Raw genomic sequence first — 26,148 nt, forward strand, 5'->3', positions numbered from 1 at the left:
GTTTCTCTTGCACACAGTTCCTGGGGTAATCCTGGTGCCTGTGTGCATTTTCTCAGTGAGCCATTAGCATTGTTTGCCCTTTTGACTGTTGTATCTGAAAGGCTGCTTGTGGGTGTTTTCAACCTCACAACACAACACGTACACAGCCCAACTTCATAACTTCACACATGACCATAGCACACGCAATCCAACAAGATATTAATGTCGAGCAGATCAAGACTTTTAGAATGATACCTCACAAGTAGGGCCCTACCAAATTCTCCCTCATTTTGATCAATTTCACAGTCATAGGATTTTAAAAATAATACATTTCATGATTTCAGCTATTTAAATCTGAAATGTCACAGTGCTGTAACTGGAGGGGTCCTGACCCAAAAAGGAGCAGTGGTGGTGGGAAGGGGGAGGTCTGCAAGGTTATTGTGTGTGTGTGTGGGGGGGGCGGTCCTGATGCCCTTCCTTCTGCGCCGCTGCTGGTGGGGGCTCTGCCTTCAGAGCTGGGCAGCTGGGGAGCGGCGGCTGCTGGCTGGGAGCCCAGCTCTGAAGGCAGAGCCCCGCCAGCAGCAGGGCAGGTGGAAGGGTGGCCTGGTCTGGGATTGTCACCCTGAATTCTGCGCTGCTGGGGGCGGGGTGCTGCCTTTCAGCTGGGCACCCGGCCACCAGCCGCTGCTCTCCAGCCACCCAGCTCTGAAGGCAGCGCAGAAGTAAGGGTGGCAATATCACGACCCCCCTAAAAAACAGTGTGACCCCCCTGCAACTCCCTTTTGGGTCAGAACCCCCAATCTGAGAAGCACCGGTCTCCCCTGTGAAATCTGTATAGCACAGGGTAAAAGCGCACAGAAGGCCAGATTTCACAGGGGGAGACCCGATTTCATGCTCCAGGAGGCATTTTTCGTGGCTGTGAATTTGGTAGGGGCCTACTTACAAGGCATATTTGTACAAAACATTCACAGAGGTGAATATTGGGGTGCCAGGGTATCACGGGGCTCACCAGTAGGGCTGCGCTGGCCAGTTCAGCACAGTTCCTCACTTCTGTGCTTTATGCGGCGTATTGCCTTTTCCCCTGAAAAAGATCTTGTGCGCTTCTTATAACATCTGCACTGCGTTTCCTCTGGGCAGAGCTCTGCTTGCCGCAGAAGATGCCTGTGGCTGGCCACAGAGCCTTGTGGGGAGAGAGAAGACCAACCACTTGTGTGTGCCACCAGCTCTGGGTTCCCCCCTCACTGCCTGGGCCACTTGCAGAGCATTGTGGGTCTGGGAGCTCGTGGGCAAATCCAGGGGAACCTCCTTCTTTGAGCTTCACTCGCCTGGCCGTGACTGTTGGGAGCCGGCATCCCAGAGGTCCCGGTGCTCTGTCTGGCAAAGGGCATTTCCACCGGCTGGGGGGCTGGCCTGACAGGCCTGGGAAGGCAGAGGGCTTGGACTGCAGACTTGGCCTCCCCTGGTGCCCAGCCTGGCCCCTGCCCTGGGATGACAGCATCCGCAGGCATCAAACCCAGCGTGGGGGTAAGGCTGCAGGCCAGGCGTTTCACCCTGGATCACCCAGGCAGCTTGCCATCCCCCTCTGCTGGCTGCACCATGCAAAGAGGCTGATGAGTCTGCTACTGCCCTGGGTGTTACAGCTGAAGGCTGGGTAGGGAGCCCCAGGCGGTGTGGGGGAAGCGAGCAGGGGAGGGTGTTATGGGGGCAACCCAGGCCAAAGAGGGCGAGCGGAAGCTGGGTGGAACTGTGGGGGAGAGGTAAGGGCTCTGGGACAGAGGCTGTGGTCTTCCTTTGGAGCAGTGTCACCGGGGCAAAGGGCTGGCCAGATGCCCACTGGGGAGCAGGAGCTGCTCCCTATGGCCTGGCTGCAGCATTGGGTTGGGTGGGGAAATCCAGACGAAGGTGCCGCCCCCCTGCACACAGCCCATGGTCTTAGTGACGGCAGCAAAGCCCCAGTCCACTGGGGGGGGCTGTGGAGACAGACGCTCCCGTCTCATAGGGGCCCCCATGGGGTCGCTGGAGCCCAAAGTACGGGCTGCGTTGGCCGGGGCCCCTGCCGCAGCAGCCCGAGGGCAGGGCTCCTGGGACCCTGCAAAAGTCACCCCCTTGTTGGAAATGCCACCTGCCCTCCCTGGAGAGCAGGGGCCAGCTTGGCTGAACCTAGCCCCAGTGCCTGGGGGAATACTCAGGGATCTGCAGTTGCGTAGGGTTTATGGCTGGCTGGTTCGAGCCCCCGCGCACGCCAGAGCCGCTACCCCAGCCCCAGTGCTGAGCCCATTTTGGCCCAAAGCGTTTCAGCTGCAGGAGACCAAAGTGGGGCGGGGGGGCACAGGTGGAGAGCAGGAGAGACAAGGGGCCCCTGCGATGGTGAGGGATCGACTCTGTGTTCACCCCACACCTGCCCCTGAATGGGTTAAGGTGGCCGGGGACCAACTAATCCCTAGGGTGCCCCAGAGGGGGCACCAGGCAGCAAGAAGGGCTAATTGAAGGGTGAAGCATGCAGCCTGCCCCAGCCCCATGGCCCCATTCTACCTTCCCCCCCTGGCCCTGGCTGCCAGGCCCCTCGATTGCCCCGACGCACCCCCGGGCAGGACCGTGCCCCAGGCAGTCGGGGCCTGGCCCAGGGCACGTGTCCCCAGGCTGGTGGGGAGCGTAGGCTGGTGTGACAGAGTCTTAGGCTCCTGCTGCCACCACCCACCCCGTGATGGGGGCCCAGGCCCCCGCCTGCCCCACCCGGGGCGTATTGACATTGCCCCCGAGGGGCTCAGCTGCTTCGGCTGTGGACATTGGCCTCTCCCTGCAGCACAAGGGCCCTCGGGGGCCGGTTCCTGGCAGCCAATGGCCCCAGGCCATGCCGGGGATGGGGGAGCCGCTCCCAGTTAGTTGCCTGGCTGCTGAGTGGCGAGACCTGCACCCGCAGGCTGGGGGTGCTTGGCACGAAGGGGAGCCGATTTGCATGCAGGCAGAAGCTTTATTGAAAGGCCGGGCGGCAAAGGCAGGTTCCCGGCCGGGCGTCACAGCTGGGGGCAGCCCCTCCTGGCCGGGGCTACGGGCGCCGCAGGGCTCCGCTCTCCCTGGCCACCCAGAGCTCAGGCGTCATCTGAGGAGGAGAGAGAGGCCAGTGAGGGACAGACAGACAGACTCAGTGCAGGGAATCGGGGAGCCTGACCCAGGCCGGACAGGCAGAGGGGCACTTAGGGGACTCCCCTCTCCAAGTAGCCCAGCTGATCTGTGGGGCCTCGGGTCAAACCCCCACGGCTACGTGTGCTCCACCCCTGGGGTACTGCACCATCCTCCAGGGCTCCCTGGGCAGAGCGGAGGAGCGGTGGTCCTCACGCCCCACTGGGGACAAAGCCACTGGGCTGGGAGTGCCCAGCCCTGCGCCCCCATGAGCTGGTTCAGCTGCCCCATGGCATGGCCCCAGCTGGCACTCACGGGGCACCAGGAGGCTGGTCCCTGGCTACGCCCCCAGACACGGGGGCGGGTTGTGGGGCCAGGCAGGCCTCGGCCTTCTGGGGGCAGGGGAGGACCAGCCAGCACTAGGGGCAGGAGGGGCCCCGGCTCCACACTGCCCCCGGACAAGGCGTCTGGTCTGGGGCTGGGCCCTGGGGCTGGACTCCGCAGCCAAGGCAGGATGGGGAGGCTTTGCCCTGCCACTGCCTGGACTGGTCCCTGTCCAGGGGGCACAGAAACCCCCAAACTTGGGCCCAGATCGGCCCGGCTTCCCAGCTCAGGGCAGCAGCCCCGGGCCCCACGCTTTGCTCAGCGCCCAGCGCTTGGTCAGGGAAGATTGAGCCTAGAACCCCATGGAGCTTGTGACTCTACCCCCCACAGTGCTGAATGGGCCCCCCAGGGATCTGTCCGTCACGCCCATCACCCTGGCATCAGTCCCCCACCACCTGCCCTTCCTCCGCCCCCATTTTCACCTAGTCAGTGTCACTCTCTGCCCCCCATCTGTGGCCCAGCCCATCCCCTCAGCTCTGCCCTCACCTGGCAGAGGGCGTCACGGTCCCGAGGCATCCACCAGGCTCTCTGCAGCCAGGGCCCGGTGCAGGCCAGGAACCTGCCACCCTGGAGACCACGGAGAACATGGGTGTTATCTCAGCCACTGCCACCCAGCCAGGGCCCAGTCCCCCGGCCGCTCACAGCCATGACCACGGACCCTGCATCCCCCCGCAGGGATCGAACCCGGGGCACTCAGCGCCCAGTCGCTCACACCTGAGCTAAGGGTGTAACTCCCTCCGGGCGCAGCAAGCAGCCGGCTGGGGTAGTGACAGGGGCCGGCCGCTAGAGAGCGACATGCACTGGGCCAGCGCTTCCCATGGGGACGGGTGCGAGGGGGCTGGGGCTGGGGCCCGGAGAGAGGTTGTAGGAAGTGGGTGCACAGAGCTGTGGGGGGACAGGGTGCTCTGCAGAGACGGGCTGAGCCCCCTTCCTCCTAGCTGCAGCTGGCAGAGCCAAGCCCTGGCCCCACACGCCCCACACGGGAGGGCTGGGAATCCAGCGTGGTCTGTGTCTCCCCAGATAGGGGCGCATGGCGGCTGTGAGCAGAGAGCCCAGAGTGGGGGTTGTGGGTCAGACCGAGGGGGTGCTCTGCTCTGACAGCCCCCTGGAAGGAGACAGGCTGTGGGGGGCTAGGCCCGGCCAGAGCCCTGGAAATCAGCCCATGGGGTGGCTGAGCGGAGCCCCTTTACCTCCCCGGCCCCCGATCCCTGTGGGGGGAGGGGTGGGCAGCACATTCCTGCGGAGGGGGGCACCGCGCCCACTTCCGCAGCTGCCACTCTTGTGAAATCGCTTTTCTCCGGAGCGGCTCCTTTGATATGGGCAGGCTGCCCAGCCCTGAGCGCTCCCTGGTCTCAAGTGCCCTCGCGGGGTCGGAAATGCTTTGTGGGCACAGACGAGGGCCCTTCGCGGCGCAAGGTGGGGCTTGGGAAAGTCCGGGGGAAGAACGGGGGGCGGGGGGAGTCAGGCAGCTGTGGGAAGGGAGCCCTGGGGGGTGATGGCTCGGGGCACTGGCCTTTCACCTCTCGGTCACCGTGAGGTACCAGCACCGGGGTGGGGGCCGGTGCCCAGATGCCTAGGTTCAATTCACGCCTCTGCCACAAACTCCCTGGGTGAGTCAGAGCAAGTACAAAACCAGCGGGCTCTCTGGGGCCTTCAGGCCTGGCCCTGTGCCTCAGTGTCCCCTTAGGCAGGGCTCTGGCCCGCTGTGGGTCCCAGGCGCTCAGGCAGGGGTTAGGGAGACAGGATGGAGGAGCAGCTTCGGGGGTGGGGGGCGCTGGGCAGCAGGGACCCATGGCCAGCTGGGGGCACCAGAGGGCAGCAGCCCGGCCGCAGGGCTGGGGCTGGGTGACCCCACAGCTCCCGTGCCCAGGAGCAAGCCCCCTCCCCCTCCATTGACAGGAGTAGTACATCCCCTCCCCCACTGGGTTCCCAGCCCAGGTGGGAGCAGGGGGCACCCATGGGCCAAGCTGGGGGAGGTGGGACCCTGGCAAACGCCCTGACTTTGGTTCCCCCAGACCTGATCCCTGGTGGGAGGGGGCGGGAGGCTGCGCGGGAGACCCGAGCTCTGCCCTCCAAGAGCCAGGGGCCCCACAGAGCCAGCCTGGTGCCCAGCCCCCAGCGCGCCGGCCCCAGCTCCCCAGGGGTCTGCTCAGCCGGGTGCGGTGGGCTCGGGGCGGCCCCTCCCCCTCACCTGGGTGGCCCGGGCTCTCACACATGCCGATGGAGACGCAGATGTCGCGGGGCTCCAGGTCCTGGTCCAGCCCGTCCTCGATGGGCTGCACGTACCGATCCACCACCCGGTGGCACTTGCCTGCCCAGCTGAGGACGAAGGTGGAGCAGATCTTCTTTATGGCCATTCCCACGCTGCTCTGCGGGATGGCAGGGGAGCGCTGGGCAGGCACTGGCTGGGGGGCATTGCTGGCACATGATGGCTGATATCACATTGGTAGATGTGCAGGTGAACGACCCTCTGACAGTGTGGCTGATGTGATTAGGCCCTGTGATGGTGTCCCCTGAATAGATATGTGGACACAGTTGGCAACGGGCTTTGTTGCAAGGATAGGTTCCTGGGTAAGTGGTTCTGTTGTGTGGCTTATGGTTGCTGGTGAGTATTTGCTTCAGGTTGGGGGGCTGTCTGTAGGCAAGGACTGGCCTGTCTCCCGAGATCTGTGAGAGTGATGGGTCATCCTTCAGGACGGGTTGTAGATCCTTGGTGATGCGCCGGAGAGGTTTTAGTTGGGGGCTGAAGGTGATGGCTAGTGGCGTTCTGTTATTTCTGTCCTGTAGTAGGTGACTTCTGGGAACTCTTCTGGCTCTGTCAATCTGTTTCTTCACTTCAGCAGATGGGTATTGTAGTTGTAAGAATGCTTGATAGAGATCTTGTAGGTGTTTGTCTCTGTCTGAGGGGTTGGAGCAAATGCGGTTGTATCGTAGAGCTTGGCTGTAGACAATGGATCGTGTGGTGTGGTCTGGGTGAAAGCTGGAGGCATGTAGGTAAGTATAGCGGTTGCCAACTGTGTTCACATATCTATTCAAGGGACCCCATCACAGGCCTAATAACACCAGCCACACGATCAGAGGCTTGTTCACCTGCACATCTACCAATGTGATATATGCCATCGTGTGCCAGCAAGGCCCCTCTGCCATGTACATTGGTCAAACTGGACAGTCTCTACGTAAAAGAATAAATGGACACAAATCAGACATCAAGAATTATAACATTCAAAAACCAGTTGGAGAACACTTCAATCTCTCTGGTCACTCGATTACAGACCTAAACGTGGCAATTCTTCAACAAAAAAACTTCAAAAAGAGACTCCAACGAGAGACTGCTGAATTGGAATTAATTTGCAAACTGGATACAATTAACTTAGGCTTGAATAGAGACTGGGAGTGGATGGGTCATTACACAAAGTAAAACTATTTCCCCATGTTTATTCCCTTCCCCCCCCCCACTGTTCTTCTCAACTGCTGGAAATGGCCCACCTTGATTATCACTATAAAAGGTTCCCCCCCTACCCCCACCCTCCGCTCTCCTGCTGGTAATAGCTCACCTTTCCTGATCACTCTGGTTACAGTGTGTATGGTAACACCCATTGTTTCATGTTCTCCGTGTATATAAAATCGTCTTACTGTATTTTCCACTGCATGCATCCGATGAAGTGAGCTGTAGCTCACAAAAGCTCATGCTCAAATAAATTGGTTGGTCTCTATGGTGCCACAAGTCCTCCTGTTCTTTTTGTGGATACAGACTAACACGGCTCCTACTCTGAAAGCAAGAAGAGTCCACCCTAAAAAGAAAAGAACAAAAGTACAACTGAAGAAACATCAAAGCCAGGTCCTAGGCTGAAAGTCAATTGCAGACATGACTAACCCCTAGGCTGCCCCCGGAGGGGGCGCCAGGCAGCAAGAAGGGCTAATTGAAGGGTGACGCTCCCCTGGGCGGTAACGGTGGGGCTAGTATAACGCCAGGTAGCTGAGGGCAGAAGGGAGCTGCGGGGAGGAAGTCGGCGGTGCCTCTCTCTGAGGCTAGGGAGAGCAGGGAGCTGGCCCGGAGGGCAGGCTGTATCCAGATGAGCCTGAGAGCCCAGGGAAACAGCTGCCAGGTGTGGGACTGTGCAGACCTTCGCTGCTGGTTGCAGGGTCCCTGGGCTGAGGGGTCCCGTCCCGGAGCAACAGGCCCGGTGTGAGGCATGGCTCTGGAACAGTCCCTGGGAGGAGCCCTTCAGTGTGTCAGCCCCCCTCAGGGTCACACTTTTCCACTAGGGCTGGCCACTTGGCTTCCCTGCCTCCTGGGACTGACCCTTGGAGCTTCAGCACCCCTGGATCACACCACAAGCTCCCTGCAGCGAGTCCACCTGGATCAGAAAACTGAGGGAGTCTGGTACCCCCAAAGGTAGGGTTACCATACGTCTGTATTTTCCCAGACATGTCCGGCTTTTTGGTTCTTAAATTGCCGTCCGGGAGGAATTTCTAAATATCTAAAAACGTCCAGGATTTTGCCATTATTATTTTTCCCCAAAGAAGAGTTGATCATTCAAGAAAGAGAGTGAATGTTGATCACTCGAGAGAGTGCCCGCTTTCCCCCCCTAGCTCCCAGTGCTTGCGCTGTGAAACAGCTGTTTGCGCAGCTGTGGGGGGAGGAGGGGGAACGCGGTGCACTCAGGGGAGGAGGCAGGGCCGGGGCGGGTATTTGTGGAAGGGGTCCAATGGGGCAGGGAGGGAGCGGAGTTGGGGCAGGGACTTTGGGGAAGGGGTTGGAATGGGGGCGTGGAAGGGGTGGAGTTGGGGTTGGGCTGGGAGCAGGGAGGGGCACGGGCAAATACCCACCCCCTTGGAGTGTCCTCTTTTTTGAATGTTCAAATATGGTAACCCTATCCCAAGGGAGCACTGCACCCCCCCTGAGCCAGCACATCTGTGAACACCAGGAAGGACTGGTCCAAGTCTGGATCTATCACCACAGGCCCTGGCTTAGAGCTTCCTTCAGCGCACAGAGAGCCCCCGGCACTGCTCGGTCCAGACCAGCTCGTCTGGCTCACAGTTCTCGTAGTGTGGTGATGGGAGCTGCCAGGAGGCTAAAGTGGAGTACAAACCTCTGGCAGAGCCCCGCCATCCTGCTAAAGGCCTGGGGCTGTATCTTGGTTCGGGGAGCAGGCCAATCTCTGATTGCCTCCACTTTGGCCGGCTCTGGCTATACACAGCCACTTCCCACCTCGTGGCCCAGCCAGGTACGATACCTCGGCCATCCCCACTTTGCACTCAGTCCTGCTTCCTAAGGCGGCCCAGCCCCCTCCTCACCTGGGACACATGGTCCTCCCAGGGCTGGCTAAGGACACAGCTAGCATCAATGTACGCCAGGACAAAGTTCTCCCTCCTGCTCAGTAACTGACCCGCCAGGCGGTGGCAGGTGCCCCCTTGAGGCCGAAAGTCAGGACCAGGAACTCACAGAACCCCAAAGGGGTGATGAGGGCAGATTTCAAGCTGGCCTCTGGGTCCAAGGCACCTGCCAGTAGCCTTGGGTGAGGTCCATGGTGGGGAGGTAATGAGCTCCCCATAACTTGTTTAGGATCTCACCAGGCCTAGGCATGGGGCAGGCACCAGACATGGTGATGGCATTGAGCTTCTGATGGGCTACACAGAATCGGATCAACCCATCTTTCCTGGGGATCAGCCCCACAGGTGAGGCCCAGGGGCTGGAGGATGACTGGACCACCCCTAAAGCCAGCATTTCTCCGACCTCTCTCTCCAGGACCTGGGCTGTGTTCCCAGTGACTTGGAACAGGGAACACCTGATGGGAGGTTTGGCTCCTGTCCCCACCTGGTGGACAGCCAGGTTAGTGAGCCCAGGCCAGTTGGAGAACAGCTGCTGGCAGGAAAGTAGCACCCCTCTGATCTGTGCCTGCTGGGCAGGGGCTAGCCCTTGGGGGGTCATGAGGTTATTACCTGGGGGGTTGTGAGCTGTCAGCCTCCATCCTCAACCACACTTCGCCTCCAGCATTTACAATAGTGTTAAATATAAAAAATGTGTTTTTAATTTATAAAGAGGGTCACACTCAAAGACTTTCTGTGTGAAAGGGGTCACCAATGCAAAAGTTTGAGAACCACTGGATTAGCTGACCAGAGGGGGATTGATTCCAGCTGGAGGTTGGCTCATCTCAGGGAAGAGACCCACCAGGGGACCCTCCTCCTGCTCATCCCACTGGCCACACACAGCCAGCATCAGCCTCTCCCTGTCCCAGTATGGCTTCATCACGTGGCCATGGCACACCCGGTGGCTGTGAGCCTGGCTGGACAGCTCCACCACATAGTTCACCTCATTCAGCTGCTTGATGACCTTGAAGGGCCGTCCCAGGTGGCCTGGAGCTTATTCCTCCACACTGGGGCAAGAACCCTCCCTGGTTCTCAGTGCCATAGGAGCGGGCATGCACTGTGTGCTCATTACCAGGCCTTCTGCTTCCCTGGGGCCCTGGCTAGGTTCCCCCAGCCAGACCCATGAGCTCCGTGAGCTTTTCCCGGCAAGCTCAGCACATACTGCACCACCAATTCCCCAGTGGAGAGGCCCTCCCCTCCCATTTATCCCTCACCAAGTCCAGGGGCCCCTCACTCTCAGACAGCCATTCGAAAGGGGAGAACCGCCTGGATTCCTAGGGCACATCCCGCTATGCAAACAGCAGGTGGGGTAAATACTTGTCCCAGTCCTGCAGGTGCTGGTCCATAAAAATCCTCAGCACCATCTTCAGGGTCCCATTAAATTGCCCCACCAGCCTGTTGGACTGAGGGGGATACACCAAGATCATTTGTACTGGACCCCATGCTTCTCCCACAAGCCCCAAATTGGGGCTGGCATGAAATTGGACCCCTGCTCTGTGTAAGTGGGGGAACAGTCCCGCTCTTGTGGGGAACTTTCCTGGCTTCTGCACTACCCTGGTGAAGTGGACTAGCGAAAGGATCTGAGTCCTCGCTCCCACTTCCTTTACCCAGTGGCCTCTGTGACGATGTGACTCAGCAGGGAGGGGGGAGTGTTGACCTGGGAATGTGCCCTGGGGATGGGAGACCTGAGAGCCTGTCACCTGAGCCAGGAGGGGAAGGGGGAGGTAACACCTCTGCCCAGGAATGTGGACGGAGACTGCAGCAGGGAACCTGCTGGGTGGGTTTAGTTTTCAGTTGGGGGCTGGGGAGAGGAACACAGGGAACCCCAGGGCTGGGGTCTAAGCTCCCTGCTCCCCCAGAAGTACATGATTGAGGGGTCCTGGTTGTACCCACAAGCTCTGTTGTGGACTGTGTTCCTGTTGTCCAATAAACCTTCTGTTTTACTGGCTGGCTGAGAGTCTCAGTGGATCCCAGGAAGAGGGGTGCAGGGCCTGGACTCCCCCACACTCCGTGACAGCCTCCCTGCCCTGCCCTTGCTCCCCTTCCACTCTCCTGTCTGGCAGAGTCCTCATAACCCCAACAAGGCTGGGCCCAGGAGTCCTGGGGGTCTTGACCCCCAACCCTGCTGTGGTCACCTAGGACGGGGCTAGGGTGTCCCCACTCCGGGGTACTCTTTCTGCACTGGGAACTTCTCTGACCCACTGACCGTAACATACACTTTAAAGCAAATGCAAGTTATTTAATCAACAATTAATTTTAAAAAGAATAATGGGAAAGGTGAAAGGAAACACATCACCCCGCTCTCTGGCAGGGAACATCACAAACAGTGGCTCTGTAACGTCAGGGCAGTTCACAGTCTGCTCCTTGTCGGTCCCAGGCCCCTCCTCAGGCCCTGGCCGTGCTGCAGGGATGCTGTGGGTCGGACACTTGCTCTGGTGGTGGCCACATGCTTTCAGGCTCTAAGTGGTAGGACCCTTCTGCCCAGTGTTGCCCCCGCCCTGTCAGGGTTACGATCCAAGCCTGGCCTGCAGAGCCCCTTGGCTGAGGCGTCTCCCTGTGCTGGGCCTGCTGCCCAGGGTCCCCCTCGCTCTCCCCAGCTGCTCCCTGCACCAAGCTCCGGACGGCTCCAGCCCCAGCTCCACCACTCGGTCTCTGCACCGCGGCTGCTCTGCCTCCAGCTCCCTGGGCTGCCTCTCTGGCCCCTCTGGCTCTGGTCGCTGCAGCTCTGCTCCCAGGACAGGTCTGCTCTACAGGCTGCTTCTGTGACTCTGCTCCCGGCACTGACCTGCTTCCTGGGCTGCTTCTCTGGCCCCTCTGGCTCTGGTCCCTGCAGCTCTGCTCCCAGGACAGGGTCTGCTCTGCAGGCTGCTTCTGTGACTCTGCTCCCGGCACTGACCTGCTTCCTGGGCTGCTTCTCTGGCCCCTCTGGCTCTGGTCGCTGCAGCTCTGCTCCCAGGGCAAGTCTGCTCTGCAGGCTGCTTCTGTGACTCTGCTCCCGGCACTGACCTGCTTCCTGGGCTGCTTCTCTGGCCCCTCTGGCTCTGGTCGCTGCAGCTCTGCTCCCAGGACAGGGTCTGCTCTCTCTGGGCTGCTTTTCTGGTCCCTCTGCATCTGGCCCAGCTCTGCTCCCCAGCTTAGCTTTGGCCCCTGCTTTCTCCTTAGCTCAGCCCCACTCTGTCTGACCCAAATCCAGCTCACACAGAGGACGGGACCTCCCTGGCCTCCTGACTCCCTGATTAGCCTGCCCGCCCTATCATTCAGGCTGACCTGGAGCATTGGCCTCTCCCCATTGTTCCTGGGGGCTGTCAGTCTCAGGGTCCTGATTCCCCATCGACCCTTCCCCCTTTTTAGTACTGGGAGCTAGCAACTAAAACACCCCACTGAATGTTAGTAAGGGGGCAACAGTCCCCTTACATCTGTAAGGACCTCACTGGGGAACCCCACCCTGCCAGGGGGTGAGAGCCCCCACCTCCTGGCAGCAAATTCTGTCCCCACCAGAATGTCTGTCTCCTCGGCGAGTCACCTTCCTGAGGGGCCCTGCTACGTCCACAGCCGCCTTCTGAATAGGGTCCTGTGATGGGGTCTCAGGGTGGCTTTACCCTAATCCCTGCCCTCTGGCAGGAGTCACAGGACCTGCAGGGCTGCATCAGAGACTCGGAGCCAACAGAAGGTCTGCAGCAGCCTCTGCTGGGTGCGCTGGATCCCCTGGTGTACCGAGAGAGGGACATCGCAGGCCAGGTCCAACAGCCAGTGGTGGTGCGTCTGGCGGACCACCAGCTGCTTCCTGAGCCCCCCAGGTTCAGCTTCCCCCTGGGACCCCATTCCCAGGGAAGGAATCCCTCCTCCCACGGGAATCGTCCCCTGCAGCCCTTCTTACGGCGTTTGCAGCGCTGTGGCCAACTTCTGAAATTCAGCTGCTGGGGTAGGGAGTGGAGCCTGTGCCACCTTGCTGGCTGTGCCTCGGTTGCCCCACCTCAGGAGAAGTCTGGAGCGCAGCCTGGTGAAGCCTTGTCCCCGGGAGCTCCCTTCCCCTGGTCAGAGGCTCCTGCGTCCCCTGCTGGGTCATCTGTGGCACTGTCTAGGGTGGCCCCCAGCCGTGGCCATTTCATCACACAGGCCAGTTTCTGAGGCAAGACAGACTGGGGAGTCCAAGGGGACTGTCTGTGACTCCAGGACCAGACTATCTGTCACAGCTGCGCAGAAGCGGTGTGAGAGGAAGTGGGGAATGTCCTTTATGCTGTGAGTGCTGTGTGTGCCTCAGTTTCCCACTGCGCTGCATGTTTACGAGGTGTTTGTGGTTGCAGAGGGCCAGATGTGACCCCACCTGAATCCTGACAGTCTCCGCACTTTTTAACTTAGCACCTGACGGCCCCAAGGCCCACCCCATGGTGGGAGCAACGGGAGGGCTGCAGAGAGACACAAGGTGATGTGTTTGCCCAGGAAAGAAGTCAAAGGAAGGGGGAGGGCGGGCTTGGAGGTGATATAGTAGGAGCTGCTGGGAGGAGTGTGTGTGTGGGGGCTTCTGGACTGGGGCCAGAGCAGTGTGAGCCCACCTGGCCTGGGCCTGAGCCAGCATGGGCTGTGCTGAGACTTTCTAGGCTTGAGGCCCCTTAGAACAGCCAGTGCTGTGACCAGATGGCTGGCGAGTGGTCCCCTGGGTGTGGCAGCCCGGTGCGAGTGGATTCCCTGAGGAGGGGGCTCCCAGAGAGAGACAAGTGTGGTTCCAGGAGGCAGCGGTGCCAAAGGGCCTAACCCCAGAGAGAGAGTGCGACCCCTGGGGAGGGCTGTCACGCTGACGGGGGTTCCTCCCCAGGACAGTGGGGAGCTGATGGAGCACTGGCCTGTGACCCTGTGACCCTGTGCTACACCCCAGCTTTTAAACAGCCCCCGGGGGACCACTTCAGCGTGCCAGCCCCCCAGGGGTCCCCCTTTTCCTTCAGGGTGGGCCATGGCATCCCAGCCCTCCTGCGTCGCACCCAGAGCTCTGCCCAGTGAGCGCGGCCGAGCCAGACGCTGGGCAGAGCCTCGCGGGGCCCAGCGCAGCCCCGCTGGGTGTGCACGGACCCCAGGCAGCCTGTCCCAGCAGAGCAGGGTTGATTGGTCAGCCTGGCGCAGGCCGGGCTGAGCTCAGCACAGAGACGTGAAGGCTGAGACATAGCCCTGCTGGCCAAGCCGGTGCCCTCCAACCACGCGGCCACGGTCGCCTGCCAGGCTCTGCCTCGCCGGCCCATTGCCCATCCTGCTGTGGGTTGGTGTCAGCCAGGCCCTAACGCCCTGTTCACCCTGCCCCAGACACACACCCACCATGGCTCCTGCTCGGCCTCAAGAGCAGCTTTTTAACCCTGTTGCATCCACTGGGTAGCAATGCAAAGAGGGAAACTGAGGCACGCATCAGACTCAATTAAAAATACTGTAGAACAATCCCACTTTGTCATGCTAGATATGGCAGGGGAACCTGCCTGCTAACTGGTGTCAGAGGGGAAGCCGTGTTAGTCAATGTGACGAAGTGAGGGATTTTTTTGTTTCTTCCTTGTTTTTCCAATGGTTTGCATGCAGAGGGGGGTGGGACTCGGTTTCCCTGGGTGTTACTGGTTTAACAAGGTGATGGGAGAGGGAGTTTGTTGTTACAGAGGACCAGCGAGAGAACTTGGGACCCCAGCCAATGCCCTGGAGAATGGAGACCCCAGTGACTGGTGACAGGGAGGCCCAGCTCAGGAGTCGCAGCTGGGTCTGGCCAGTGGGAAGACAATGGGCTACAAAAGGAGGACCCTGGTGAACTGCCCAGCCAGTTCCAGCCAGAGGGGCCAGAGGACAGAAGAGGGGAGAGGGGGCCCAGGTGTCACGGAGTCCCCGGGCGATGCTCTGGAACTGCTCCCCATGAAGCCAGTCAGGACTCTGGGGAAGTCTCCTTTCTGGGAGCAGCCTGTCTTCAGGACACACAGCTCACTCGGCTTCCACCTTCCTGGGTCTGACCTCGGAGCATTCAGCCTCCTCTGCCCCTCCGTGCGCTTCCCACAGCGAGTCCGCCCAGGTGGGGTCCTGGGGCAGCCAGAGGGTGCAGGGAGGGATAGCTCAGTGGTTTGAGCATTAGCCTGCTAAACCCAGGTTGTGAGTGTCACGGAGTCCCTGGGCGATGCTCTGGAACTGCTCCCCATGAAGTCAGTCAGGACTCTGGGGCAGTCGCCTTTCTGTGAGCAGCCTGTCTGCAGGACACACAGCTCACACAGCTTCCACCTTCCTGGGTCTGACCTTGGAGCATTCAGCATCCTCTGCCCCTCCGTGCGCTTCCCACAGCGAGTCCGCTCAGGCGGGGCTCCTGGGGAAGCCAGAGGGTCCTGCACCCCAACTTCGCAGTCAGACGTGACTCTCAGCCAGCCAGTAAAACAGAAGGTTTATTAGACGACAGGAACATGGTCTAACACAGAGCTTGCAGGTGCAGAGAACGGGACCCCTCAGCTGGGTCCATTTAGAATCATAGAATCATAGAATCATAGAATATCAGGGTTGGAAGGGACCCCAGAAGGTCATCTAGTCCAACCCCCTGCTCAAAGCAGGACCAATTCCCAGTTAAATCATCCCAGCCAGGGCTTTGTCAAGCCTGACCTTAAAAACCTCCAAGGAAGGAGATTCTACCACCTCCCTAGGTAACGCATTCCAGTGTTTCACCACCCTCATAGTGAAAAAGTTTTTCCTAATATCCAATCTAAACCTCCCCCACTGCAGCTTGAGACCATTACTCCTCGTTCTGTCATCTGATACCATTGAGAACAGTCTAGAGCCATCCTCTTTGGAACCCCCTTTCAGGTAGTTGAAAACAGCTATCAAATCCCCCCTCATTCTTCTCTTCTGCAGGCTAAACAATCCCAGCTCCCTCAGCCTCTCCTCATAAGTCATGTGTTCCAGACCCCTAATCATTTTTGTTGCCCTTCGCTGGACTCTCTCCAATTTATCCACATCCTTCTTGAAGTGTGGGGCCCAAAACTGGACACAGTACTCCAGATGAGGCCTCACCAATGTCGAATAGAGGGGAACGATCACGTCCCTCGATCTGCTCGCTATGCCCCTACTTATACATCCCAAAATGACATTGGCCTTCTTGGCAACAAGGGCACACTGCTGACTCATATCCAGCTTCTCGTCCACTGTCACCCCTAGGTCCTTTTCCGCAGAACTGCTGCCTAGCCATTCGGTCCCTAGTCTGTAGCTGTGCATTGGGTTCTTCCGTCCTAAGTGCAGGACCCTGCACTTATCCTTATTGAACCTCATCAGATTTCTTTTGGCCCAATCCTCCAATTTGTCTAGGTCCTTCTGTATCCTATCCCTCCCCTCCAGCGTATCTACCACTCCTCCCAGTTTAGTATCATCCGCAATTTGGGGGGCATTTTGGGGGGCAGTGAGCCAAACAACCACGTCTGCACTTCACTCCATGTCCCAGCCAGCCCCAAACTGAAAACTCCCTCCAGCCCCTCCTCCTCTGGGCTTTGTTCCTTTCCCGGGCCAGGTGGTCACCTGATTCCTTTGTTCTCCAACCCTTCAGCTCTCACCTTGCAGGGGGGGAAGGGCCCAGGCCATCAGTTGCCAGGAAACAGGGTGTCGGCCATTCTCTGTGTCCAGACCCCTGCACACACCTGCCCTCTAGGGCTCTGCAATGATCAGACACCCTTACTCCACCCCCTAGATACTTAAGAACTGCCTAGGGGAAACTGAGGCACCCCCACACTATTCAGAGGAAACATTAAGAACAGTCCCACTTCGTCACATCTCTCCCCCCTTCGAGATCGAACTGAGCGGGGTCACTTTAGCCGGTGACCTGGGGAAGTTCGAAGCCACCAACGTTCCCATGGATGCCCCAGCATCTCTCCCATTCCTTGGTAGGAGTTACACCAGGCCCTTCCAGTTTCACGCCCTCCCTTAGGTCAGGGGTGGTCGATAGCACTCGCAGGCCGCATGTGGGAAGGTTTATGCAGCCCCTGCCCTTTGGCCACCCCAAGAATGTCTCCCCATTGACCATCACCTTCTGCTCCCACTGGAGGTCCGGGGGGCCTGGCCCCAGGAAACTCCACACAGACATACAGGTTGGGGTCAGGAGTGGGAGCCCGTCCACATCCCCAACCATCTGGCTGACGGAGTCTATGGCCTTGGGACCCAGCAAGGGAGCTAGACACCGGGGCTTTTCCGCAGGGTCCCCTTGGTTCAAATCTCCAGCCTGCTCAAAGGCAGTGAGGTGGGCATCCACACACCCCCCCCTTAACCAGGGGCAGCAATTTAGTCTCGAGGTTCCCTGCAGAACTGGCCCCCCGGGATCTATCCCCACTCACCCCGGGGAGGTCCCCTAGGCCTCTCCGCTCCCCCACCGCCAGTTCATGCTGCTGCTGCTTCTGCAGCTCTTTCTCGGGCTCTCGCTGTCTCCCATGGTCCTCTTGCTCTCTCAGACTCAGCTCCAATCCCGTCCGTCTCGATCCCCCGATGGGGAACCCGATCGTGAAGACCCCCGTCTGGTCGGGGACAGGAGTCTTGGTGATGCCTGGCTCCCACTCCAGCTGCTCCCAGATCCTGCTATAGCCCCAGTTGGGGTCAGGAATCTGTTCCTTAGAGCGGTCATCCTCCTCCAGCTGCACGATTAACTCTGCTTTGGTGAACTTTCCAACGCTCAACCCTCTCTTTCTGCACAGGGTTACAATGTCCTTCTTAAGGAGACGGTGACAGGCCATCACTCCGCTCCTCCCAAGTTGTTGTGGACTCACAGGCCCGTGTGTTCTCAGCTCCCCACGGTTTCCAGGGAGAACCCCTAGTGTGCCAGCCCTTCTCAAGGTCACCACCTCTTTGCCAGGGTCGAGCTGCAGACTCCTCCGCCCCTTGGACTGCTCACTGCAATCCCCAGGGGAACCCTGTTACTGCACAGTCCTTCTCGCTGGTCACACACTCCCAGGGGTTAACCGCCCCCCGAAACCGCTCCTCTCTGAGCCTTCAGCAGGCCTGGTCCTCGGCAATCCCCCTTCGTGTTACTGCTCCCCAGTCACTTACTGCAGGAAGCACCATCCACAGGGTGCAGTACATCCCACCGCTGCCACCAGTTGTCACGGAGTCCCTGGGCGATGCTCTGGAACTGCTCCCCATGAAGTCAGTCAGGACTCTGGGGCAGTCGCCTTTCTGTGAGCAGCCTGTCTGCAGGACACACAGCTCACACAGCTTCCACCTTCCTGGGTCTGACCTCGGAGCATTCAGCATCCTCTGCCCCTCCATGCGCTTCCCCCAGCGAGTCCGCTCAGGCGGGGCTCCTGGGGAAGCCAGAGGGTCCTGCCCCCCAACTTCGCAGTCAGACGTGACTCTCAGCCAGCCAGTAAAACAGAAGGTTTATTAGACGACAGGAACATGGTCTAAAACAGAGCTTGCAGGTGCAGAGAACGGGACCCCTCAGCTGGGTCCATTTTGGGGGGCAGTGAGCCAGACAACCACGTCTGCACTTCACTCCATGTCCCAGCCAGCCCCAAACTGAAAACTCCCTCCAGCCCCTCCTCCTCTGGCTTTGTTCCTTTCCCGGGCCAGGTGGTCACCTGATTCCTTTGTTCTCCAACCCTTCAGCTCTCACCTTGCAGGGGGGGAAGGGCCCAGGCCATCAGTTGCCAGGAAACAGGGTGTCGGCCATTCTCTGTGTCCAGACCCCTGCACACACCTGCCCTCTAGGGCTCTGCAATGATCATACACCCTTACTCCACCCCCTAGATACTTAAGAACTGCCTAGGGGAAACTGAGGCACCCCCACACTATTCAGAGGAAACATTAAGAACAGTCCCACTTCGTCACAGTGAGTTCAATCCTTGAGGGGGTGATTTAGGGATTTGGGGCAAAAATTGGGGATTGGTCCTGCTTTGAGTAGGGGGTTGGACTAGATGACCTCCTGAGGTCCCTTCCAATCCTGATAGTCTATGATTCCTGCACCCCAACTCCGCAGTCAGACGTGACTCTCAGCCAGCCAGTAAAACAGAAGGTTTATTAGACGACAGGAACATTGTCTAACACAGAGCTTGTAGGTGCAGAGAACAGGACCCCTTAGCTGGGTCCATTTGGGGGGGCAGTGAGCCAGACAACCCCGTCTGCTCTTCACTCCTCGTCCCCAGCCAGCCCCAAACTGAAACTCTCCCCAGCCCCTCCTCCCCTGGGCTTTGTCCCTTTCCCGGGCCAGGAGGTCACCGGATTCCTTTGTTCTCCAACCCTTCAGCTCTCACCTTGGCGGGGGGAGGGGCCCAGGCCACCAGTTGCCAGGAAACAGGGTGTCGGCCACTCTCTGTGTCCAGACCCCTGCACACACCTGCCCTCTAGGGCTCTGCAACGATCATACACCCTTACTCCACCCCCTAGATACTTAAGAACTGCCTAGGGGAAACTGAGGCACCCCCACACTATTCAGAGGAAACATTAAGAACAGTCCCACTTCGTCACAGCAGGCACTGCTTGCCCACTCATTGGGTGTCTCAGTGCTGGGGCTGTTTCCTGCCCAGCCGGTTGCCCTGTCCATTCCTGGCACGTGGTGAGCAGGGCGTGAGTTGGTCTTTGCTCTGGCCACCCTGCCCCTGCTCCGTTCTTGGCCTGACCTGGTGATGATGGTGCTGGGCTTTGCTGGGGGCCCTCATGATGGAGCGCCTCATTGGGGTCCCCATGTAGGTTGGGGGGTCACTGGCTGGGGGGCCTGGAGACAGCAGGCTGTGCTCCCCACTGGCTTGTCCCTCCTGCTGGATCCATGGGGCGCCTGCCCAGAGCTCCCTCCCACCCTTCCCCCTTCCCCTCACCCCTGTTTGCCCTGCATGGAGCTGTAGGAAGAGGATCTGGCTTGAAGGGGACCTGGATCAGGGATGGGGAGCCCGAGATGGGGACCGAGCAACAAACATCAGAGCTTCAGCATGCAGCCCTGGCCTCCCAGGTCAGCCTCCCCCCTGCCCATTGCTGCTAATGAGATGCCACCCCCGGGGAGAGGGTATTTCTCTGCCCTGGGGCACCCTGCAGGATCAGGCCCTAGCAAAGAGAGTGGCATGGAGCATCCAGGCTGTATCTGGCTGAGCCGAGCTGAGTGACATCCCTGGGAGCAAGGCCCCAGAGCTAGGCAGCATGAGAGCAGGGACTGGGAGCTGGCAGGTGCATCTGGTCTGGAAGGACCAGCTGATGACAGCTCTGCAGCTGGGAGGTGGAAATGGAAGCCAAATCCCCCACCCCCTGCGGAGGAGCGGCTGTGGGGATTGTCACGGAGTGTGGGGGAGTCCAGGCCCTGCACCCCTCTTCCTGGGATCCACTGAGACTCTCAGCCAGCCAGTAAAACAGAAGGTTTATTGGACAACAGGAACACAGTCCACAACAGAGCTTGTGGGTACAACCAGGACCCCTCAATCACATCCTTCTGGGGGAGCAGGGAGCTTAGACCCCAGCCCTGGGGTTCCCTGTGTTCCTCCCCCCAGCCTCCAAACTGCCAACTAACTCACCCAGCAGGTTCCCTGCTGCAGCCTCTGTCCACATTCCCGGGCAGAGGTGTTACCTCCCCCTCCCCCTCCTGGCTCAGGTGACAGGCTCTCAGGTCTCCCATCCCCAGGGCACATTCCCAGGTCAACACTCCCCCCTCCCTGCTGAGTCACATCGTCACATCTCTCCCCCCTTCGAGACTGAACTGAGCGGGGTCACTGTGACCAGTGACCTGGGGAAGTTCGGGGCCCCCTCTCCGGGACAGCGCATCCACTATCAGGTTGGCACTTCCCTTCACGTGGACCACGTCCATGTCGTAATCCTGCAGGAGCAGGCTCCATCTCAGGAGCTTGGCGTTGGCTCCTTTCATCTGGTGCAGCCAGGTCAGGGGCGAGTGGTCGGTGTACACGGTGAAGTGTCGCCCGAAGAGATAGGGCTCTAGTTTCTTGAGGGCCCACACCATGGCCAGGCACTCCTTCTCGATGGCCGCGTAGTGTTGCTCCCGGGGTAGCAACTTCTTGCTCAGGTACACGATGGGGTGTCTCTCCCCCTTTTCATCCTCCTGCATTAACACCGCCCCCAGTCCCGTGTCGGAGGCGTCGGTGAACACCACAAAGGGCTTGTCAAAGTCCGGGTTCGCCAGAACTGGGCCACTGACCAGAGCCTCCTTCAGCGCCCGGAAAGCCTCCTGGCACTGCTCGGTCCAGACCACCTTGTCTGGCTTCCCCTTCTTGCATAGCTCAGTGATGGGGGTGGCTATGGCGCTAAAGTGAGGCACAAATCTTCGGTAGTATCCTGCCATCCCAATAAAGGCTTGGACCTGCTTTTTGGTGTAGGGAGCGGGCCAGTCTCTGATCACCTCCACCTTGGCTGGTTCCGGCTTTAGGCGGCCGCTCCCCACCCGATGGCCCAGGTAAGACACTTCCGCCATCCCCACCTTGCACTTCTCCGCTTTTACAGTCAGCCCAGCCCCCTGGAGTCGGTCCAGCACTTGTCTAACCTGGGACACATGGTCCTCCCAGGTCTGGCTAAAGACACAGATGTCATCAATATACGCCACGGCAAAACTCTCCATCCCCCTCAGGAGCTGGTCCACCAGGCGCTGGAAGGTGGCCGGCGCTCCCTTGAGGCCGAAAGGCAGGGTCAGGAACTCATAGAGCCCCAGAGGGGTGATAAAGGCCGATTTCAGCCGGGCATCTGCATCCAGCGGCACTTGCCAGTAGCCCTTTGTAAGGTCCATGGTGGTAAGGTACCGAGCTCCTCCCAGCTTGTCTAGGAGCTCATCAGGCCTGGGCATGGGGTAGGCATCCGATACAGTGATGGCATTGAGCTTCCGATAGTCCACGCAGAACCGGACCGACCCGTCCTTTTTGGGGACCAGCACCACCGGCGAGGCCCAAGGGCTGGCAGATGGCTGGATCACCCCCAAAGCCAGCATGTCCCGGACCTCTCTTTCCAGGTCCTGAGCAGTTTTCCCTGTGACTCGGAAGGGGGAGCATCTTATCGGCGGGTGCGACCCTGTCTGCACCCGGTGGACAGTCAGATTAGTGCGTCCAGGCTGGTTGGAAAACAGCTGTCGGTACGGATGCAGCACCCCCCTGACCTCAGCTTGCTGGGCAGGGGTTAGCTGATCCGAGAGGGGAATTGTTTCCAGGGGGGAACCAGCTCTGGTCCCAGGGAATAGATCTACTAAAGGGTCATCTCCCTGCTCTTCCCACTGTCCACACACGGCAAACACCACATTCCCCCTGGCATAATATGGCTTCATCATATTCACATGGTACACCCGGCGGTGGTGCGCCCGGTTCGACAGCTCCACCACATAGTTTACCTCATTGAGCTGCTTGACGACCTTGAAAGGGCCCTCCCAGGCGGCCTGTAGTTTGTTCTTTCTCACTGGGATGAGAACCATCACCGGATCCCCGGTGGCGTAGGCACGGGCCCTTGCCGTGCGGTCATACCAGACCTTCTGCTTCTTCTGGGCTCTGGCCAGATTCTCCCTGGCCAGGCCCATGAGTTCAGCAAGTCTCTCTCGGAAGATCAGGACATACTCCACCACTGACTCTCCATCGGGAGTGGCCTTCCCCTCCCACTCGTCTCTCATCAGGTCCAGGGGGCCCCTCACCCTCCTTCCATATAACAGTTCGAAAGGCGAAAATCCGGTAGACTCCTGTGGCACCTCCCTGTACGCGAACAGCAGGTGAGGTAAGTACTTGTCCCAATCCTGTGGGTGCTGGTTCATAAAGGTTTTCAGCATCATCTTTAGCGTCCCGTTAAACCTCTCCACCAGCCCGTTGGACTGGGGGTGATAAGCTGAGGCCCAGTCGTGCCGGACCCCACATTTCTCCCACAAGCACCGGAGCAGGGCCGACATGAAGTTGGAGCCTTGGTCTGTCAAGACTTCCTTGGGGAACCCCACTCGGCTGAAAATGGTCAGGAGCGCATCGGCCACGGTGTCTGCTTCAATGGAAGCTAAGGGCACTGCCTCGGGGTAGCGGGTGGCAAAATCTACCACCACCAGAATGTATTTCTTCCCCGACCGGGTCGTCCTGCTGAGAGGCCCCACGATGTCCATGGCCACCTTCTGGAAAGGCTCCTCTATGATGGGCAAAGGTCTCAAAGCCGCTTTCCCCTTGTCCCGGGCCTTCCCCACCCTCTGACAGGGGTCACAGGATCGGCAATACTGCCGGACCGTGGTAAAGACCCCGGGCCAGTAAAAGTTCTGTAGCAACCTCTGCCGGGTGCGCCGGATTCCCTGGTGCCCTGCGAGGGGGATGTCATGGGCCAGGTACAGGAGCCTGCGGCGATACTTCTGGGGGACCACCAGCTGCCTCCTGATCCCACAGGACTCCACTTCCCTTGTGGGAGCCCATTCTCGGTACAGGAACCCCTTCTCCCACAGGAACCTCTCCTGGCAGCCTCTCCTCATGGTCCGTACCACCCTGAGGTCGGCCAGGTCCCTGAGCTTCCGCAAGGAGGGATCTTTCCTCAACTCGGCCTGGAACTCTGCGGCTGGGGAAGGGATGGGGACCGGTTCCCCCTCAGTGGCCAGGTCTGAGGCCTCAGCCTCTCTGAGCCGTGCCCCTCTGCCCTCCCTTCCCACCAGGGTAGGGTCCTGCGCCTCCGGTGCGGTACCCTCCCCGAGGTCAGGGAGCAGTGGCCCTCGCCGGCTCTGGCTACGGGTCACAACCAGGGCGGTCTGGGGCTTGCTTGGCCAGTCCTCTAGGTCTCCCCCCATCAAAACTTCAGTGGGCAAATGGTGGTGTACCCCCACATCCTTGGGGCCCTCCTTGGCCCCCCATTTCAGGTGTACCCTTGCCACGGGCACCTTAAATGGGGTCCCGCCCACCCCTGTCAGGGTCAGGTAGGTGTTGGGCACCACCCGATCTGGGGCCACCACCTCGGGCCGGGCCAGCGTCACCTCCGCGCCCGTATCCCAGTATCCATTGACCTTCCTCCCATCCACCTCCAGGGGAACAAGGCACTCTCTCCGGAGGGACAGCCCCGCGCCCACCCTGTAAACTGAGCGCCCTGAGTCCAGAGCCTCCAGCCCTCTGGTGGAGCTGGCCTGGGGTACTCTTCCCTCCGGGGCAGGTGGTAAACTGGCAGCCCCCCTTGCCTGAGTCGTCTGCCCCTCGTCCAGCTGGGTCCCTACCCAGTTAACCCTGGGTAGGTTGGGTCTGCTCAGTTTGTCCCTGAGCCCAGGGCACTGGGACCGTACGTGGCCTCTCTGGCCACAGTGATAGCAGCTCAGGTCACGTTGGTCCCCTCGAGCGGGTCGGAGGGGCCCGACGCCAGGCGTTCCCCTTGGGAGGGGGTTCTCCCTATTTCCCCGCTGGGAGGCCCCCTGGTGACTCTCTCTCTGCATCGGGGGGGGCCTGTTCTTTTGGGACTCCTCCCGGCTACCCCCTGACCGACTGTTCACAAACTCGTCGGCCAGCTGCCCTGCGTGCTGGGGGTTCTCGAGCTTTTTGTCCACCAACCACAGCCTCAGGTCGGAAGGGCACTGTTCATACAGTTGCTCCAGTACAATTAGGTCAAGCAGGTCCTCTTTAGCTCGGGCCCCCGCTGTCCACTTGCGGGCATACCCCTGCATCCGGTTGGCCAGTTGTAGGTAGGTGACCTCAGGCGTTTTACGCTGACTCCGGAACCTTCTCCGGTACATCTCGGGGGTCAGCCCAAACTCACGGAGCAGGGCCTGTTTGAACAGTTCATAGTCCCCTGCCTCCGGCCCTGTCATCCGGCTGTACACCTCCACGGCTTTGGGGTCCAGTAAGGGGGTGAGAAACTGGAGCCTGTCTGCAGGGTCAACCCTGTGCAGCTCACAGGCATTCTCAAAGGCCGTCAGGAAGCTATCTATGTCCTCCCCCTCCTTACGCTGGGCCAGGAAGCACTTATCAAAGTTCCTTGCAGTCTTGGGTCCCCCCTCACTCACCACAGCCGGGGCCCCACTGCTCTTCAGCCTGGCCAGCTCCAGTTCGTGCTGTCTTTGTTTCTCCTTCTCCTGACGCTCCCTCTCCTTCTCCTCCTGCTCATGTTGACGTTGTTTCTCCTTCTCCTCCTGCTCATGTTGACGTTGTTTCTCCTTCTCCTCCTGCTCATGTTGACGTTGTTTCTCCTCATGTTGACGTTGTTTTTCATGATCCTCCAGCTCCCTCATTTTCATCTCCCTCTCCCATTCCAGCCGCCTCCGCTCCAGGGATGGGGAGCTCCGCCGGGAGGATCCCCTGCTGGGTGCTGGGGTCAGGGTGCCCTCGGTATTCGCTGGGCTTCCCCCAACCCCTCCCCCAGACATAGGTAGGAAGGGTCTCGGGATGTCCTCGGCAGCAGTCTGACCCCTCCCAGCCCGGTCAGGCCCCAGGGCCCACGCTGCGTCTGCCGGGCGGCTCCCCTCAGGGATAGGGATCGGGTCATCCAAGCGATCCCTCTCCTCCAACTGGGCAATCAGTTGTTCCTTGGTGGACCTCCCGATGCGCAGCCCCCTCTGCCTGCACAGCTCCACCAGGTCACTCTTAAGGCGTTTAGCGTACATCTCCCTGCTGGCCACTCGCAGGCCGGGCAGCTTCCCACGGTTTCCAGGAAAAGCCCTTAGTGTGCCAGTCCTTCTTGAGGTCACCACCTCTTTGCCAGGGTCGAGCTGCAGACTCCTCCGCCCCTGGGACTGCTCGCTGCAATCCCCCGGGGGACCCTGTTACTGCAAAAGTCTTTCTCTCTGGTCACACATTCCCAGGGGTTAACCGCCCCCCGAAACCGTCTCTGAATCTTCAGCACGCCTGGTCCCCGTCAATTCCCCTTCGTTTTACTGTTCCCCAGTCACTTACTGCAGGAAGCGCCGTTCACGGGGTGCAGTAGATCCCACCGCTGCCACCAGTTGTCACGGAGTGTGGGGGAGTCCAGGCCCTGCACCCCTCTTCCTGGGATCCACTGAGACTCTCAGCCAGCCAGTAAAACAGAAGGTTTATTGGACAACAGGAACACAGTCCACAACAGAGCTTGTGGGTACAACCAGGACCCCTCAATCACATCCTTCTGGGGGAGCAGGGAGCTTAGACCCCAGCCCTGGGGTTCCCTGTGTTCCTCCCCCCAGCCTCCAAACTGCCAACTAACTCACCCAGCAGGTTCCCTGCTGCAGCCTCTGTCCACATTCCCGGGCAGAGGTGTTACCTCCCCCTCCCCCTCCTGGCTCAGGTGACAGGCTCTCAGGTCTCCCATCCCCAGGGCACATTCCCAGGTCAACACTCCCCCCTCCCTGCTGAGTCACATCGTCACAGGGATGACACATAATGCCCTGTTATAAACAGTTGTCACAGCCCACTCCAGAGATGGCTGCATTTAGTGATGGGAGAG

The 26,148-nt window shown here is 59.8% G+C and overlaps 1 protein-coding gene and 1 long non-coding RNA gene across 2 annotated transcripts; both read right to left on the reverse strand.

Moving 5' to 3' along the window:
* Positions 1 to 3,052: 3,052 nt before the first annotated feature.
* LOC125626528 (uncharacterized) lies at positions 3,053 to 5,767 on the reverse strand. Its single transcript, XR_007353791.2, has 3 exons — positions 5,675 to 5,767; positions 3,970 to 4,050; positions 3,053 to 3,079 (listed from the first exon to the last, which is right to left on the reverse strand). It is a non-coding gene; the product is annotated as an uncharacterized LOC125626528 (long non-coding RNA).
* Positions 5,768 to 10,477: 4,710 nt separating this feature from the next.
* On the reverse strand, positions 10,478 to 25,890 carry LOC142070143 (uncharacterized). The gene is made up of 2 exons (XM_075123398.1): positions 20,378 to 25,890; positions 10,478 to 10,553 (listed from the first exon to the last, which is right to left on the reverse strand). Exon 1 carries the CDS (start codon positions 25,331 to 25,333, stop codon positions 20,471 to 20,473), a length of 4,863 nt encoding a protein of 1,620 aa, XP_074979499.1. The 5' UTR covers positions 25,334 to 25,890; the 3' UTR covers positions 10,478 to 10,553; positions 20,378 to 20,470.
* Positions 25,891 to 26,148: the final 258 nt, after the last annotated feature.

Source organism: Caretta caretta, chromosome 26, assembly GCF_965140235.1.
Source record: "Caretta caretta isolate rCarCar2 chromosome 26, rCarCar1.hap1, whole genome shotgun sequence".
In the NCBI taxonomy this organism is placed as follows: domain Eukaryota; kingdom Metazoa; phylum Chordata; order Testudines; family Cheloniidae; genus Caretta; species Caretta caretta.

What these genes read in the sequence shown, in the direction of transcription:
- LOC142070143 (XM_075123398.1), bottom strand. Translation starts at nt 25,333, where the DNA reads ATGTACGCTAAACGCCTTAAGAGTGACCTGGTGGAGCTGTGCAGGCAG.